Raw genomic sequence first — 18,412 nt, forward strand, 5'->3', positions numbered from 1 at the left:
ATGAAACCTTATTTTTTTTTATAAAAAGGCTTACTCTTATGATAAACAGGTAAATCCACACTGTTAGTAACACATGTATACTTATTACTTATATATGTTTGATCTAACTTTACTTTTACTTAAAACTGTAACAAAACATTGGAAGTAATATCATTTATTATATAGGATCAGTTCTTTACAAGAAAATTACACCTTTCACAATTTTTATCTGTAAATGAAAACACATACCATTCCACTGTGTTTTTAAAAAAAATGCCATGAAAAAAAAATCATCAAATAATTACGCAGAGAAAGAAATGACACAAGAACAATAATACAAATCCAGTGAGCTGACGTAACAGACCCCTGCAGAAAGAAAAGTCCCACAATGCTACAGACGATCCTCGTAGATCTGCACGCTGACACTTTACAGTCAATTAGGACAGATTTTAGCATCTTTACATCATTAGATACTCTTTTTCCCATGTGTCCCAAACAAACAATTCTTTACTAAAAGAGATTATTCTGCCTGCATCACTATACAAAGATATGCAGCTACATTTTAAATGACTGATGTGTCCACTGAAAGTGAAAAATTAGACACCGTTTCATTAATATTGCGAAAGCAACAAAGACACTGGTATTTATCATTTGCACTCTATGCGATGATGTGATCCAAATCATTTTAATAATCAGCTTTTTTTTAAATAAACAATTTTAGGGGTGTTTGCTTTTGTGGAGTTAATCAATTTCAGGGTCTTTTCCTGGGTGAACAGAGAATCTCTTTCGAACATGTCGGAATTAAAGCAACATCGAGATAAACGCAGAGACATATTTTATGGCCTCGGCACATTAGGAAGGCGTACGCACATAAAAGAATTCTGCCATCGGCGCCTTTCTTTCTGCAGAATAAAAGAGTTACGCAACAGCATTAAACAGAAAACCTGAGAATAATCAGCTTGGATGAACTTCAGGTCACGTGCAGTGAGTCGAGCACTCTTGAAAATAAAGCTAAAGATTGACGGTGATGTATATAAATGCTCTCGTCAGAGTCTGTCTAGACCGCATGATTATCACTAGCTGACATTTTTCCTGCTGACTGATGGCTGCAACTGCTGAAGAGCTGAATTTAAGGACAATCCTTCATTATTGGCTCATTATTGTCTATAAACAATCTGCTTTAAAGGGTTCAACATCATTTGTACAATTGACTTTGGAAGGAAAAAGCTTGGAAAGCTTATTATGAAGGTAGATTAAAGGGAAGTTCCTCTTTGTGATTACAGCTCCACGGCCCATTGTGTCTGTTTGTCAGCTACTTAAATAAGTTTATTCAAAAGAAATATGATCATTCCGAAAAAATAATCGCTTGACTCAATTTTTGGAGAATTCTAAGGCTAAATTGTGTTTTCAGACATCTTTAAGTCAAGGAAAGCAGTGTAAAGTTACATTTAAATGCATGGTTTTCTCTTTTTTTTAATTTATTCATGAATTTATTCATGTTAAGGTCATTTTTTTAATCTCAGCCCCAGATTGGCAGTTGTACATAATGGACGGAGGGAACTCAACTGGGTGTCAATATTCTTGTTTTAAACTCACCATGTTCACTCAGAAGAAATAAACAACTTTTTGTAAACACGAAAATAAAATGAAGGTGAATTTTAATATTTTACTAATTAATAAAGATAGCACACATAGGCATCAAATAGTTTTTGCTGGTGTTTTTCTTTTACAGATCCCCAACTTTAACTCTTAAGAAGCTTTTGCCGGGTTGGTGGGTCGACACCTTTATTCTGCAGCCAAAATCCCGTCCTGACATGTATGAGGAAGGATTCTGAGCGTGTGCGGAAGCTAAACTTACACTGTGAAGCTCTTCCAATGGTCAAGCCAACAATAAAAGCACTATTATAATGCACCACTGCTTTACGGGCAGCTATTTAAGCACAAGGTTGCGTCCACAGCTACGGCACACGGGGAGTTTTACCAACGCCGTCCTCGGCTGGCCAGACTACCATGTGATGCTGGATTATAGATTTGCTTTTTGCAAGACTTCGTGACGTGAGTGGGGTTATAAGCTGCGGCCCAGAAAGCACGCCGACGGCGCTGCGGGCTGTCCATTTTCTAAAAACTCCTCATTAATGACATGAGGCACCACTGCTAGAAGCAAAACTAATGAAGAAATGGGTGAATTTTAATGAACTTTGGCTTCGTGTGCTGTGGCTACAAGCATCAGTAAAGGTCTTCCATCATGATGCCAGACACGTTTACAGCTCCACTCCACGGGTGCAGAAGTCTATAAAGAGGTACATTATATACAACGTGTTTGTTTCGTCCACTTTTAACTGCTTAATGATAACGTTTGCTTTTATATGTGTCTGTACTAATAAAACCACACAGATTAAAGTCTTATCAATGTGTAATATTGCTTAAAAACAACACCTGGATGCCTGACTTCAAATTAAAATTCCTCATTAAAAATATAATCTACAGTCAAATCAACTGGCCCTGCACAGGTTAAAAACAATACACAGTCTGTACAAACGGTACAACAGTATAAAGGTTTCCGAGGTGCGACACAAGCGTGGAAAGGCTGGGTGAGAGCTACGTACTGCGATGGGTCTGTTGGAACCCAACACACACCATGACTGATGCGATCATAACCCCAACGTGCATTAATGCAGCACTGAATGCGACTAGCGTAGAAGTAGCATGAAGCAGAACATGACCTGGATTTTGAATAAAGGCTACTAAATAATTCAGGAGGCAGCATTTTGCTTTGGGACTCATGGCAATCAGCTTATCACTCCGCCCCTGAAGCCTTTGAGAGGACTTTCACTTCTAACTGTCAGTCGTGTTTTACTGCATCATTGTGGGGTTGTTTATTTAGTTAAAGTCGAGCTGACTGGTGTCATTTCTTTTCCACTAAAGCAGCATGCAATCATGTCTTTTCTAACTGAGTTCCACAGATCTGTTGGCGTTTGATTACTGTCTGCCTCCGCCTGCATCCACCTCACTTCTCCTGACCGTGGGAGGAAAGATACTTTTAATTTCCACTTCAGATTTTTTGGCATAAACAATCTTTACAAGGTTTAAGGGCCTCTGGCTTTTATATCTCAACGCTTTTGGGCACATCATGAGGCACATGTGGGCTTAGCCAGGAAAATACCTGAACATAATCTACATATAATCCTCATATAACATAGTTATTTAGACACCGATTCATTAGCATTCTTCACTTGTTTATGCTTTAAACGACAGATAGTTTTGATATAACAGGCATCTCTTTAGGGTCACCTGTGTTTAGCTGCGACTCGCGTGTGGAGCGGCACCTTCGAGTGGACCGCATCTTTCCACTACAGCCTTTTTCGGCTTGAAGACTGTTAGCCTCTGCGGGGTCACACGTGAGGGGAAACATAAGCAGAGCAGCAAAAGCGGCAATCAGGTCAAGTGTTCTGATTGGTCGGTCGCCTCGTCCAGGTCGTCCCCCTCCGCTTTAACCGGCTCCACAGCTCCGCGCGAGTGTTGCGACTGGCTGGAGCAGGACGGCTGGGAGGAGTGACTGTTTGTGTCGTCCTCGTCCTCCACCATTGCCGCCCTCCTCCCGGACGACTGCTCGCGCCTCTGTGTCTCCTGTTTCCTCCCCACCTCCTTCCTGTTATCCCCAAGGGTCCACATGCTTTCCTCCTCGTCCTCCTTCCCCTGCACCTCCCTGTCGAAGTCCAGCAGCTCCTCCATCATCTCTTCTATCTCCATCTCTCCATCCAGCTCTTCCTCCACCTCTGACCGAAGCTCACCCATGCTCTCCGTCTGGTTGGTGTCATCCGTCTCCTCGTCTTCCCCGAGGCCCTTCAGTCTCTCGGGGGCGTCGCTGGCCTGGCTCTCTCCAAACTCCAGGATGGTTGGCAGGTTTCCCTGCTTGGGGCAGCGTTTCCTCAGGCTGACCAGGAAAGGTTGCGGCAGGGAGAAGATGTCCACGTTGTTGCCCAGGTCGATCCAGGTTACGCTTGGAAAGCTGCCTGGATCCTGGGAATAAAGACACAAACATGAGAAGATACGTCCTTGATGCCTGCTTTAAATACTTTGAGCATTAGATTTGGAATTGTAGTCTTGATTATAAGAAAATACCTTCAATTCAAAAACATTGGAATTCCTGACCTTCAGGGCATCAGTCAATTCCTTCAAAATGGTTCTAGTCAGCCTGTTTCCATTCAGTGCCAGGGTCTCCAGGTGTGGCAGGGCGGCCAGCGTCGGGAGCAGCAGGAGGAACGCCTCGTCCGTCAGCTCTGTGAAGCCCAGCTCCAGACTGACCACGGTGGAAGCGTGGCGTTGCAGGTAGGCGCAGAGACGCTCCATGTCGCGGGCTGTCAACGGGATACCGGACAGATCCAAGGTTCCGCTGGACAGAGGGCCCGACAGCACCGCCTTTAAACTGAAGTCAGACGGAGGATCATATGGAGCGAGACGACACCTTTCATTTTAAGGGAGTCCGTGACGTGGTCCATCAGTTCACACCTCATGACGACAGTATTGCTTCAAGGGTGTGTGAAATAGCAAAAATGTCGTCTCAAACAGGTGCTGAAACATATTGAAGCATATATCTGTTTTCCCGGTGCCCTGCAGGGGACCCGTGGAGAAGAAAACAACCTGTGTTGCAGGTTGTTTGCAGGTGTTAATGCAATTCATGCCAAACACACGGCTGGCTCAGATGGAAGGATGACTCGTCTCCATAGCAACTGTCAACACACATGCAAAACTACTTGACATGACCAAGATGATACATTCCACGTGATTTATTTATCATTAACAGCAGTAATCTGCAGCATTATTTAATACAGAGGGTAGACGAGAATCCAATTAGACGCAACATTTTGTTTCCTCGCCACAATCTGGATCTGCATCTCAAAACCGAGCGCAGCGAGATCCTCTACCGTAGGGGAATAAATCAAAAATATGGAGGCGATGTATCAGTTAAAATGTTCACATCGTTTGGACCGTGCACTGCTAACGGGAACCGCATCAACAGCACGGCACCAACAGCGCAGCTGAAGAAAGCTCTGGAGGTACACGCGCGACAGACAGACTCTGGGGAGATTAAAGGCTTGAGAAACTAATCGTTGGGGAATAAAAATGTCAGCCGAAAGCAAAACACATACAGTATATACTCTCCGACTGTCTGTGCTGAGAACAAACCCTATGAAATGCCAGGGAATTAAGCAAGCGAGGCACAAAGGGCGAAACCTGGGGTCTGATTCACAAATAAGATGGGAAGGTGAACTTTTCCAGTCTAGATATTAGGGTTAAACTGGTCATGTGCGCTGAATACGAGGGCAAAGGCCATTTTTAAACACTGATCCAACGTTAAATCGGAGGCACAATGGTTGATTTATGAAGCTACTGTCAGTAAATCTGCTCACAAAGCTGCAGATTTACTCACAGGCAAACGCAGGGCAGACTGTGGGATTTACCCATTGTTGTCAGCGGACAGCTGAACGTGTTTGTGCACTTCCATTCCAAAGGGACTGCGGGAGAATGTAGCCTGGGGCAGCTAAAGTTGAGCAGGGAACAGGGGGCAAATTTAGCTCGTCAAGAATGTCTTACAGAGATCTGCAGTATCTAACCAAACCAACACGCGTCTCATTCAGTTTAGACTTAAAGACTAAAAACACGCTGACATTTATGTTGCCTGGCGATGTCGTACGGTGCATATATATGTGCGATTTCCCTACATTTATCAATGCATTGATTTTTACACCCACTAATCTCAGTCCCGGTTGGTGCTGGGATGTTGAGCTACGAGTGTTTTCGTGTTGACGCAGCATATTGTAGTTAATGCCCGAGCTTAACGAAGACTTAATCACCCAGGGACACGCGGCAGTAAATAACCTGCAACAAAGCCACGCGTCTAATATGTCTGAGGATATAGATCGTAACCATCGGCAACCATCACCAAACATGGAAGAGTTCAAAATGCAGGTTTTTAGGCCGTTTAGATCTGAAACACTGACTGTTTCAGGCTTGTTGAGTGGATTTTTAACAAATGTTGGCTTCTGGAAACGCGCTGTGAGCACGAGAGCACCTCCAGGACCTTCCGGTCTGCTGGATCAGTGGCGCAAAACCGTGAAAGCTCTTCCCGCAGAGGCCCTGGAGGGTTTGCTGTTCTTCCCCTGACCAAACTAAATGCAACATCCCGTTTCCTCCCTCTCCGCTACGTGTGCGTCGAGACTGCTGATCTAATCTTCAACAGCTCAGTCTTCTCTCGTGCCGCAGCTGCACCCAGTCTTAAGCCTTTTACTGACAGCAAACAAACGTGGGGAAATATTTCCGGCCTAGTGTGTCATGCTTCAGCCCTCCCCCACTTCTATAGGGCCTGATAAAGATTCCACCCTCCTTCCAAAGCTCTTGGCCCTTTCCAGTTTAAAGCAACAAACAAAAAGGCCAAAAACTAGTGCAAATCCAGAGCAGATGATTCGCTGGCAGAGCTCACGATGTCATTGGCTGCACACCAGAATCCCACGATACACAGAGACACCTCCTTCCTTCTAGACCCGGGTATTTCTGGTTTTGAGGACCGGCGGGGGTTGACAGAAAACCAAATTTCTTGAGTAAATTCAACATTTAAGTGATTTAGCTTCCGGTTGCCTCCGAATAATCCAGATTATGGTGTCGGGTCACCTGTGGTCCCTTAAAAGAGAGCTAAATGGAGCATTTCACAATCTGTCGCTCTTCATTGGATGAAATAGGATCGATCTGACCTAATGTTCCCATGCTGCCTGATGCGCCTCTGACACGCCAATGACATATTACAATGCGAGTCATGAGCTATCGCTTCACTTAGCCCCGGAAATGTAATCTCTACAAAGATTAGGTGACCTCATCGTGGCTCGGATTTCATATCTCATCCCCGAAAATGTCAGTTTCCTGAATAGCAGCTCCACCACCCACTCGCCCCCCCCCCCCCTTTCAGCCTTCGCCCGCCAGCCAGAAAGTGTTATCTCGTCGTCAGCTTTGCATATGCGTAAATACGCCGTAAAAGGTGAGAATTGTGCCGAGACTCCAGCTGTTCCAGCAGGACCTTGTTCTCCGTATGGGAAAATCAACGTTCCTCATTTACAGACCTGGAGTGTCAGTTCATTGACCGTCGATCAACTCCTCGATCCATCTGATTGTGATTCAAAGATGGTGCAACGGGACACTGTGACTCCAGAGTCTGCTTAGCGATGTTGCGTTCCCTGTCGTGACGTACATGGACGCCATGCTGGATCGCCGCGTCTTGGAGTATCTTCCGCCCCCTTGTGGCCAGAATTTCAACAACATTTTTTAACATCGACACGCAATTATGACTAAAACTAAACATGTTTGTCATGATTGTGGGCACAGAACGCCATTATTTACATAAGGTCAGTTCATTGCTGCAGTATTTGTCATTATCCTGCTCTATTCAGTTAAAATACACAGAGAGCAATCATCAATTTTATCTACAATGTGTCTTTTTCCACAGTCAAGCTGTAGCCCAGGATAATAATCCCCAATTATCAACACAGCTACAACAGGTCACCGGTCTGCTGGGAATAAACATGAGTCACAGTGAAGCAAGGAAAAAAAAAAGGACAGTTTTGCAGCGAACGGGGGAGAGATGGAAATGTACCCCACCAGCCTTAATTATATCTGTTTCATGCACACCTGTATTTATATTCGGCCATGCTGCTGCATGTAAAGCAGCTGACCTATAGGTCACCACACAGCAGGGAGCTTCATGCAAACGACGGACACAGACAAAGGTCACATTTGAATTTTTCCTTGCAGATCAGACGAGTATTTGGTTCTTTTATAAGGTCAGTATTGCCTTTCATCTCCCCGCGATGTGCTAAAGGGAGGAGAAAGAGGTGCTGCACCAGGCTGCAGGAGCAGAAAAACATTTCCTGGGCCCTCTGAGCGTGAATCATTACTTTTACACAGGTGAAACCTGCTTCAGTCACTCTTTTAACTGGATTTTTCTTCTTTTACCGGTGCGGCATCGCCAAAGGTTCTGACATAATCCCATATATTTATAGAATCAGGTCTTTCATTGTTTTCCTGTTGTGTCGGTGCGAGGACACGGTTGTTGGGGGGGGGGGGCATCGCTGCTCAGTGAGGGGAAGCGGAGGCTTTTTCCTCTGTCTGTGAGAGAGAAGCTTTCGATCAACCCGAGAGAACAAAGCCTCGTTCCTCAAGACCTTAACCAAGCTGTTCTCTGCATTGCTAGTGCGAGACTGATGCAAACTTTCACAGGAAGCCAACAGAGGGGAGTAAAACACTGCCAAGGAAACGGGAACAGATCTTTCAAAGTGGGGGGGAATCATCAGTGATCATAAATAGCCAGCTTTTATGTGCACAATAATACAGGTCTGCCTGCTTTGTGAGGAATGAAAGCTGCACGTCAAACCATCAAACGTCTCTGGAAACAAATCAGCTGAGGAACCGTAGACATTAGGCGGGCTTTTCACCAGTAAGTGTGGGGGGGGCACTAAGAGGAAAGGTGAAGCCGCGCCATCAAATCAAGAGGAAAGTGTGTTTCCTGCCCGTTTTATTGATAATTTATTCTATTCTGGCATCTCTTTTGCTGCTGTAAGAGTGAATTTTTGCCAGTTATTCCATTTATAGGCAGCATTTTCTGCTTCCGTTGCTCTGCATCAGCACGCCTCTCTGTAAACTCCCTCGTCACCATATTGTGGCCCACGTGTGACCCCCCCCCCCCCCAGTGCTTCCTCCTGACTAATTTAAATACATGCCTGCGAGATGATTGCAGCAAAAGCAGCAGTGATTCAATATGAAAGGCTCCAAATTGCAAATCAATGGCTCCATGGAACAGCTTCAGCTCCCTCTGGCTGTCACTCAAACCAGGCCGGCGCCTCAGCTTATCAGGACGGTCCGTTTCTTCCCAGTTTAAGCCCTCTTTCAAATCTCTGGTCGTCCTTGACCTTCCCCTCTGCTGTGACGCTGGGAGGCGGCAGGTAAACCTGTGGCAGCGTTGAGCAGAGCCGGTGCTGGTCGGCAGGCGGCAGACAGCAGAACCGGAGGACCAGAGACAGCAGGAGGCCATTTGTGCATGTGCTCGGCCAGACGGGAGCCAGGGGTCAAACCATTAAGACCTCAAGCCTGTTTATTCTGGTTTAGAGGGAGGTCTGGTTTTCCTGATGCTCTGAAACCGCACACGATCAAAAAATACCCGCGAGCGAGACGCTCGGGGCTCGCTCGCCATATATGTCAGCTGAAGATTAAGTGCATATCTTTTCAGAGACGCGGCCCGTCCTTGTGTGTCGACAGCAGCACAGGGAACGCCGATTATCCCTGCAGGTATAAACCTCGGCTGTCAGAGCAAAATCCCGTCTGCCGCGGCGGCGGCGCACGTGCAGCTGCCTCAGTTCAGAGCGCTCAGCAGACTTTCTAAACTCGCTGAAAGGGGCCGTTGTTAAGCAGCCAGACTCCGAACAGAAAGCCTGATTAATCCTGTTTTTCCCCACCGGTCCGCGCGCACAACTACACGTCAGAAAGACAAGGATGGACCTGCCTGCACGCGCTGGCTGACTTCCAGTTAGGTGCTCTCAGTTTAACAGCAGCAGCTCCTAATTACACTTTAGATGAAGAGTGCTTTGGTCTGATGGCCACTGGCTGGAGGGAAGTTCCGGCAATTTTCCCATCGTACTCTGATTTAAACACACATTCGGGTTTTTTGTGATTAAAATCATTGCCCGTAGGGGGGTTTGTAGCAACTCCGCCCTCGTGGACAAAAATCCTGCCTCAAAGAAGCTGCAGAGCCATTTGACCCGGGTTCGTCCAAAAATATCTGTTTAAGTAAGCAAAGTGGAGTATTCGGAGCCAGCGCATCTTTTCCTAATTGTTTTCAGGCATCTAGAAGGATTTTTTCAGGATCGGGCTAATTCCATGACTCTAAAATGATGGATCCAGTGTGTGAATGATCATGAAAAAAAGCTGATTCGATCTCATCTCTCCCATGCTGAGTAAACGAGGAGCTTTTGCCAACTCTTCTGCAGTTTTATAGTCTAAATCTCAGGCTACTTCGAGGCGCTGATTTAATCCAAACCCCCTTTTCAAATAGGCTCATTTCATTTTCATCTCCCGCTGTCATTAACTCCTAAATGAGAGAGGGCTAAATGTGCTCCGCTACAATGATGTTTTCCACCCTCTGCTCCCACTGGGATTCACCTCAGAGGTCAAACTCACAGTGATCAGAGAAACGATCCCAGCATCATTTAGCATAACAGCTAATATAAGCTACGTGGTGACGCTAAAAGCACCAACGTCTGCATGTAACAGGAGTTCGTGGATGCTCTAAATTAAGGGCCATTTTTCTGTAATAAACACTAAAATTGCGTTGTCACGGACAACAAATTCAATGCGACGGCAAAGTCGATACGATGGAGGGAGAAAACAGAGAGATGGAAGTGGATTTTTCCATGGCATCCACACGGACGGTCGACGACGACACACTGGTGACACACTGAGATAATAACAAAAACAGAGGCGAGCACGCACACACACACTCGCTCGCACGCCGCGCGCGCGCACACACACACACACACACACACACACACACACACACACCACACACCACACACACACACACACACTCACCAGGCCTGAGGTTTCCTCTTCAGCAGACCCTGTCTCCTCCACTGAGAGTGGGGGCTGAGGTGATACGTCAGCTGACGACAAACCTTCTCCATCGCTCCGAGAGAGTCGCCCTCCTGTTCGCCACAGACACACAACCACAAAATATCAGCCAAACCCAGTGACAGAGAAAGAACATTCGAACTGAGGTTGTTTTGTTTTTACATCTCGCCGATTCAATCATTTCTCTGCCTCCTGGTCTGTGAAAGCCGGTCGCTAGTTAGCTGCTTGTGCGTGTTAGCAACAAACGAAAGGACTTGTTATGCAGGCAACTGGTTGGTGCATCTGCGAGCGGCTCCTCGCCCCTAATCCTGGAGGGTTTCAGGTGAGGAGGACAGGAGGAAGCCTGGAGGACACGTTCAAGGCCGCCAGCAAAGACCTCGCATGTAAATGGCTGTGACGCCAAATGGGAGGGATTCAGAAGTGTCTGACATGTTCGTTTCTGACTCAGTTTCTGGCACCATAACGGCTGGCTTTGGGCCTCAGAACACGCGTCAGACCGCCGTCCAGATTCAAACGCACGGTAGTGAGAGAGTCGGGTTGTGCAGGGGCGCGTGGTCCCGAACAGATGGCGAGGAGAAGGCGTGACATCAACACATACTGTTAAAGCTCTGCAGGTGGACGGCGGAACAATTACCTCTTCTCAGTGGCATTCATGGACACTTTTTACACCTTTTAAGAGTCATCAAAGTTGCATTAAACGCTCCAATCGAAAAGAAAGAAAGCGAGTTTGAGGACTGTTCTTTTTTTCTTCGAGAAATGCGGCTACAAATCGCTGTGGCTGCTTCTAATCAGTCTGTGGCTGAAAGGTATTGATGTGTTTTGTATTGATTCATGGTAATGTAAGTAAATGCAGCATGAATCTTTTAAACGGAAGTGAACGGGGGAGCGATGGAGTCCACCAGGGCGGTGCCCCCCCGCCTCCCCCTCATTATTGACACATCCACCAATCTTTGCCGTCTCCAGAGAACCCATGACCTCTCTTCTCGCCGTCTCCTTCTTGTTTATCTCTCCGCGCCCTCCACCCACCGGAGCGTTCCCACATCCAGCCGAAAGACGTGACGCTTCCCAGCGGGCTGACGGCTGACTCAGAATCAGAGGTGGGGCTCTGATCTTCCGGAGGGAAGCACTTTGCCTGCTGTTACGAGTGGAGACGAACTCAGTCTCCATGGACACTGATGTCCGGATACGCGACAGGAAAGCTAAGATGGACCGGCTGATAAATGTTGCGGCCGTTTCTCTTTTCACTGTTGAAACCGTTTCAACGTTTCCCGGGTGGATCAGGATCAGGCTTCCATACTGGGAGAGGCACGTTGGGCCCACGCTCGTGAGACAAGACGGTGCCGTCGGGTTGGCCTGCAGAACTTCACAGTTTCTGACAGTGGTGCGAACGCAACTTGTCAAGAGGGAAATGAGCTCTCAGTGGGGCTGCTCTGCTGGCAGCTTTCTCTCTCCATCCTTCCATCGGGATCAGCGATGTGGGATTCTGGACCTGATCCCAGCTAATCTGGCGACCTCATACCTAAGGAGACCACCTCCACCTTCCAGCATCGAATTCATAAATGGCAGCAGACAAAGCGGACGGAGACGCAGCCGTCCTGTTTCCTCTCCTCACGCATCAGCAGCACCTCCGCTGCTTCTGCCCTTCTGGTTCTATTCCTGTCGGCCTCGACCCACCGTGAACCAAAAACAAAACCCTCTCTATCGATTTCCTCTAGCTCAGGTACGCGCCGAGAGCCTCCGCAGGGATCGGGCCCTGCGCATCGACAAAGCATTCTGGGAAACTTATTAATAGCACTCAAATATTTCATTTAATATTTAAAAGACTTAACCTCTAAATTCTGATCACGCTTGAGTTCAACCAGGGGCTACCACTGACATCTCAGAGAGATAATAATGCATTATTTATGATACTATAGATTTGAAATGTTGACACCGACAACACTGAGGGGAAGGCTCACATTTCACCGTGCTGCTAGTGCACGTCAGGGCTTTTAATTCTTCTCCTCTTTTGTATCGCGCCATCCCTCCGTCCTCCATTATTTATCTCGCATGGCTGCCTCCCCCTCTCTTTACCTCAATGGCAAATAGCACCGCGCAGCAAACACACGGGCTTCATGGCCACGCAGAGCCCTGCACGGGCCTAACTGTGTCTGAAGAAATGAGTCAGGAAGTCATCAGCCGTGTGTGTGTGTGTGTGTGTGTGTGTGTGTGTGTGTGTGTGTGTGTGTGTGTGTGTGTCCTACCGTCTTTGGGCAGTGGACATATCGTGCCAGGCTGATAATCAGGTCATGCGTGATTGGGTCAACCAGGTTTCTGAAGCTGGCGTAACGGTACAGCACATCATCCAGAGACGTCGACTCCATCCCCAAGTCCTACACACACACACACACACACACACACACAAGAAAACATCATATCCTCGCACCCACCTGAAAACGCACCGTTTGGAGTCACAAAAGCAACAAATAAAGGGAACATTTTCTTCTTTTGAGCGCGTCACAAAGACGTCATTTCGCTTCGTAAACCCCTCAAAGCACAACATCAAAGCTGTTTTCATGGTCTCTGTTGTCCGTCTGTCTAAGAAGCCTCAAACTTCACGAGAGCCGGCGGTGCCTGAACCTGTTAAAGTCGACATGAATGTGGACTTGAAAAACACACCCAGAGTCGGGGTGGGGGGGCACAGAGCACAGTTAAGAGTGGGGTAAAATGGCTCCATCCTTCCTATTGTGGGGGTATGGGCTGATCGGGAGCAACATTCTGAGCAGCGACAGACGAGGCGAATATCTCTCCATCCATTATCTCTCCATCACGGCAGCTGGGATTAAACTCAGCCATAAATGAACTATTGAAGCAGCAAACTGATGGCTGGGGGACAGGAAGAGGGGGCTCGCCGAGGCTGGGGTGCTCCTACTGTAGCTCTACCCGGCCCCCGTCAGCAGCATCGGCCGCTCGGCCACGAAGAAAGAAAACGATGGTTTGAGGAGCAAAACAGCGAGTCGGAGACGAATCGGTCTACAGATAACAACCCAAAACAAGTCCGATCCCTGGAGGCCCCCACCTCTCTATTTACAGTACAGGCGAAGGGGGGGGGGGCAGCAAGATCTCAGAGAGATTCTCTCTTAGTGTAGGTTGTTGTTCTGCTCATTTTTCATTACAAAACCGGGAAATCTTCCTGTTTCTGGTCAGTGATGGAGGACCGGCATTAATGGTGCCATCAGTAATAACAGCTGGGCAGTTTGTGCAGCCTTTTACTCTAATTGCTCTGTAATAATAACACTTTCCTGATGATAAAACACACTCCCGACGTGCACAATCAAGACACGCGCTCGTCCAACGCGCGTTGCGTAACGGGCCCGTTTTGTCTCCGCGTCACTGCTCTCTCCGCTAATTCCGGTGGGCTTGAAACATTTTCCAGCAGCATGCACGTCAGTCGGAAGATGCCCGCAGATATATTTTGGTGTCTCCGTGTTTGTTTGTGTGCACAATTCACAGCCAGTTAAGTGGCGACGAGGAGAGACGAGAGAGACGCTCGGGCTCCTACAGGAGAGCATGACTCACGGAGCTTCTCAGACTGCTTTGCATCGGAGGGGAGGTGAATAATGGCAGGAGCTTTGCCTGAGTGACACACACACACACACACACACACACACACACACACGAGCTGCTGCTACACTCTTGCGTCACAGAGTAACATTAACGGCAGAATGCGGCCGTTCTGGCGTTGCCTGATGGCCGCCAGCACCGGAGAGACGCATGACCGGCTTCATTTCCAGCCGCTGCAACGCGCAGCAACATATAATGATCAATTCAAAAAAAAAAGCATCTGCTATTAGAAATGAGATGGCAGCAAAACATCTGAAGGGACAGAGATGACGGCAGCGTGAGGATGAGGCAGACTGCAGCGTGATGAGGGGAAAGGAGCTGGTGTGCAAATAAATCAACAGGGAACAGACATTAATCTTTGAGCTCGCTCCTATCTGAACCCGAACAGGTGAAGGAATTAGAGTTTATGAATTAACCCGTTCACAACAAGGCGCTGATCCTGAAAAAAAAGGGGATAAAAGCAAAGAAGAAGTGCTGGACCCAGCAGGTGAGCGCGGAGGGTGGTGCCGTTAACGTGAGCGCGCACAAAGATGGAGACACAACACCTTCATCAGTGATAATAATGTGACAAAACAGCCTCAACCATGTGGATGATTAGAACTCATGGTCGCTCTGGTAACCGCTACTAGCTGCTAACAACTGTAGCTGCACACAAAATCAATTTTGGTTGGTCTAAAGTTCAGAGAGGTGCATGATAGAGTTTTATGATGTTGTGACATCAGCATTTACCTGCGCACACAGTGTTTAGAAACCTTAGAAAGTAATTTAGGAGGAGCCCTGCAGGAAGTGGATAGCTTTACTTCCATTTAATTGAAGGGTAGTGATTAACGTGGTGGACTCCCCATTAGTTCCTAACAGAGCTCTGGCTTGATTAATCAACGATTATTCTGAACCCCGCAGTCATTACTGCCGTTTCCGGGCAACACGGGGAAGAACCTGGAGAACCGGCTTCTACAAATGAGCTTTTTTGACATTTTTTCCCTCCTCTCCGGTGTCTTTCTGTCTTTTCTGGTGGTTTCATTAAGAGATGGTGACGGATCGATGAGAGGAGAGGAGAAGAAAAGTCAAGAGGCTAGTAAATGATGCTGGGATAAAAAAGAACCAAACAAAAAAAAGGGTTGAATTTCACGTTTCTTGGCTCGCCCACTGATTTCCTGGAAGAGGAAGACCTCCTCCAAGATCACTCCACCTTTGATACAATCAAATTGTGTTTCTGTGCACGGAAACCAAAGCAGATATTCAACCTGCGTTACCGTGTTTTCAACTCATCCGCCTCACAGAGCCTGGGCACGCTAACAACAACATCTCCCCTAACGCACGTATTCTTTTATCCTCTGCTTCGTGCACGAGGAACAATCCTTCGGGGGTCAGACGAGCTTGACCTCAGCCTTTCATCATACACAGCTGAGCTGTAGTAACTGCTTACTGTGTAAAGATCTGCTTAAACTGGGTGCTATCAGAGGACACACACACACACACACACACAGGCTCAGAAACAAGATTTTGCTAAAGAAACCAATAAAATAAAAGTTTCATATTTCATCACTGACTTAACTGCAGCGTCAGCGTAATCTGATTTCATTATAAATAGAATCCGGGCTAAACTTAGGCTAATTTCAGGCTAAACTATGCTCATCCCACGGTGTGATTACATCGTCTCATTCTTCCGCGATCACTTCCAGTTTACGGAAGCACCTCGGCATGAAAACAAGTCTAGAATTACTCTGCTGTTTTTACCGCGGCGCCTCCGCTTCCAGGCTGAGGACTGTTTCCTGCAGCTGCTGGGGTATCACAGCTTCATCAAGCAGTGACAGAAATGAACCCAGCAGCCTGTTTAATCATGATGGATGCGGAGGTGTCCCTCATCTTTAAGCTTGTTTGTTTTGCTCCGCTGCTTCCCATTGACTGATGGATTAACCATCTAAATGGGACTGATTGGAGAACTATAATAGTAACAGAGAGGAACAGATGTAGATCTCCACCGCTAGACAACACACTGTGTGTGTGTGTGTGTGTGTGTGTGTGTGTGTGTGTGTGTGTGTGTGTGTGTGTGTGTGTGGTGTGTGTGTGTGTGTGTGTGTGTGTATGAACTGGAGGCTCTGCTCCCTGAGGCTGAGTCATAGGATGATAATTGAATTCTGGCACCATATAGATTTGATTCAAAACTATCTGCGGCGATGAAAGCCTGTAAATCTGTCTCCTCCTTTGTTATCTTTTCCAGCCACTCCCCGTTTCATCATTCGCATCTGCGTTAGATCGACTTTTCTGTCTTTTGTCCCTGTTGTGTGCAGATCTCACCGCTCTCTACAGAGCCTCAAAAAACCCCAGCTCAACTGGTGGCTTTTCTGCCATATTGTCTGATTCGCAGCAGCAGCAGCGTAGCAGCAGCAGCAGCAGCAGAGCAACAGCAGCAGCAGCAGCAGCAGCAGCTACAGCAGCAGCAGCAGCAGCAGAGCAGCAGCAGCAGCAGCAGCAGCTACAGCAGCAGCAGCAGCAGCAGCAGCAGCTACAGCAGTAGCAGCAGAGCAACAGCAGCAGCAGCAGCTACAGCAGCAGCAGCAGCAGCAGCAGCAGCAGCTACAGCAGCAGCAGTAGTAGTAGCAGTAGCAGCAGAGCAGCAGCAGCGAACAGCAGCAACAGCAGCGGCAGCTACAGCAGCAGCAGCAGAGCAGCAGCAGAGCAGCAGCAGAGCAGCAGCAGCTACAGCAGCAACAGCAACAGCAGCAGCAGCAGCAGCAGCAGCCAAAGGCTACAGATGTCCTGAAAGCAGACTTTACATCATAGCAGTCTGGACCCACTGTACCAGTGCAGCCAGCTGAGCAGGACAGATCCAGGCCTCTGTGGGGCTACAAAAGGCCGAGAGAAGCTGGATTCTGATGAGCAACGCTTGGTTTACTCGCGTCTGCGTTAGCCAGAATAACTAACAGGTCAACAGGAAATAGAGGACTTTACTCAGACACATACGACCTGCAGCTACCTGTCGGAGAGTCTTCAGCATCTCTGTGGCCTCATCCTGCTTCCCCTGCTTGGCCATCACCATCATCTCCTGGATCATGCTGATGCGGCGCTGGTACGGTGGCGGCGGCGTGCCTCCGCGGCTCAGACGGTCCCCTGATTTTAGCATGAGGGAGGCCAGGATGTCGCCCCGCTCCTTGGTGGGCGTTCGCTTCCAGCCGTGCTGGGGGCTGGCCCCTGCAGGCTCCTGGCCCTTGGGCTGCTTGGCTCCCATGGTGCTGGCTTGATGTGAGCTGGAACACGACTGGTTCTGCCTGGATCGCTCTTGGATTCGCTTCGATCATTAAAATGTTTGCGGCCGTTCACATCTCCCAAAATGTGAAACTGTCCGAGCAAGACAAGTTCAAACTTTGGGCGCCGGCCATGGAAGCAGCTGTTTCAACAGAAGAAATAACGAATTATTCTGTCAGTCCAAGATGATCCAAAACCCCAGAGAGTGGAACCGGTCCTCTGCTTCGGGGGGATCTGGAGCTCAAGTAGGGAACAGGTCGGAGGACGCTGCCTGCAGCATGGCCGAGGGACAGGGACACACCAATCAGGGTGCAGGACGCCCGCCGCACGCAGGGGCCCGCCACGCGCAGGGGCCCGCCGCAGCCTCCTATCCCAAACACAACTTCCCCGCGTCTCCACAATATTTACCTCCGCCCAAGCGCCGTCCTGTCGCCCTGCTCTCCGCTAAGGAAGAGGTCGGTGTCCCGGATCGGAGGATGAGGAGGGAGCAAACTGCTGTTTGGACCGGGGCATGGCAATGTTTACGTCTCCCGAAGACCACCGCTCCCCTCTCAGCCCCTGTCCTCCCTCCCAAGTCATGCACGACCAGCCGCCAGGGCAGCGTTCGTCCTTCTCCAAGGTTGATCTCTCCACATCCACATCCGCATCGGCGCGAGGCTCCACAACTCTGCCCGGCCCGCAGCTCCGACGCGCAGCACAGGCGAGCGGGGTGTTCCCTTCCTGGGACTGAATTATGTATACCATCCACAGTCCAAGTGTACGGGGACGCGCAGCGCGTGCATGCGAGCGCAAGTCCTCCCTCTTCGGTGATGGAAGAGCTGACGACGGGAGGGGGAGAAGAGGGGGCACAGAGCCGCATCCCCCCCCCCCCTCTGAGGGCGGTGCACCAAGTTTCATTTAATTAGAGTGAATTTAA

General features: G+C 48.3%; 1 protein-coding gene across 3 annotated transcripts; it reads right to left on the reverse strand.

Moving 5' to 3' along the window:
- Positions 1–138: 138 nt before the first annotated feature.
- On the reverse strand, positions 139–18,357 carry lrrc75a (leucine rich repeat containing 75A). 3 transcript variants are annotated; one of them, XM_057048959.1, is made up of 6 exons: positions 17,905–18,357; positions 17,228–17,638; positions 12,891–13,019; positions 10,609–10,721; positions 4,102–4,405; positions 139–3,999 (listed from the first exon to the last, which is right to left on the reverse strand). In XM_057048959.1, exons 2-6 carry the CDS (start codon positions 17,477–17,479, stop codon positions 3,415–3,417), a joined length of 1,383 nt encoding a protein of 460 aa, XP_056904939.1. In that variant the 5' UTR covers positions 17,480–17,638; positions 17,905–18,357; the 3' UTR covers positions 139–3,414. The 3 variants fall into 3 exon arrangements, with proteins under 3 accessions (XP_056904939.1, XP_056904938.1, XP_056904940.1); XM_057048958.1 differs by having other exon boundaries at positions 17,228–18,357; XM_057048960.1 differs by having other exon boundaries at positions 4,132–4,405; positions 17,228–18,354.
- Positions 18,358–18,412: the final 55 nt, after the last annotated feature.

This window comes from Takifugu flavidus, chromosome 12 (assembly GCF_003711565.1).
Source record: "Takifugu flavidus isolate HTHZ2018 chromosome 12, ASM371156v2, whole genome shotgun sequence".
Lineage (NCBI taxonomy): Eukaryota > Metazoa > Chordata > Actinopteri > Tetraodontiformes > Tetraodontidae > Takifugu > Takifugu flavidus.

What these genes read in the sequence shown, in the direction of transcription:
- lrrc75a (XM_057048959.1), bottom strand. Translation starts at nt 17,479, where the DNA reads ATGGGAGCCAAGCAGCCCAAGGGCCAGGAGCCTGCAGGGGCCAGCCCC. An exon ending in TGCTGAAGACTCTCCGACAG is followed by an intron (nt 13,020 to 17,227) that starts GTAGCTGCAGGT and finishes GTGTGTGTGTAG; the next exon opens with GACTTGGGGATGGAGTCGAC. An exon ending in CCAATGTTTTTGAATTGAAG is followed by an intron (nt 4,000 to 4,101) that starts GTATTTTCTTAT and finishes CTTTATTCCCAG; the next exon opens with GATCCAGGCAGCTTTCCAAG.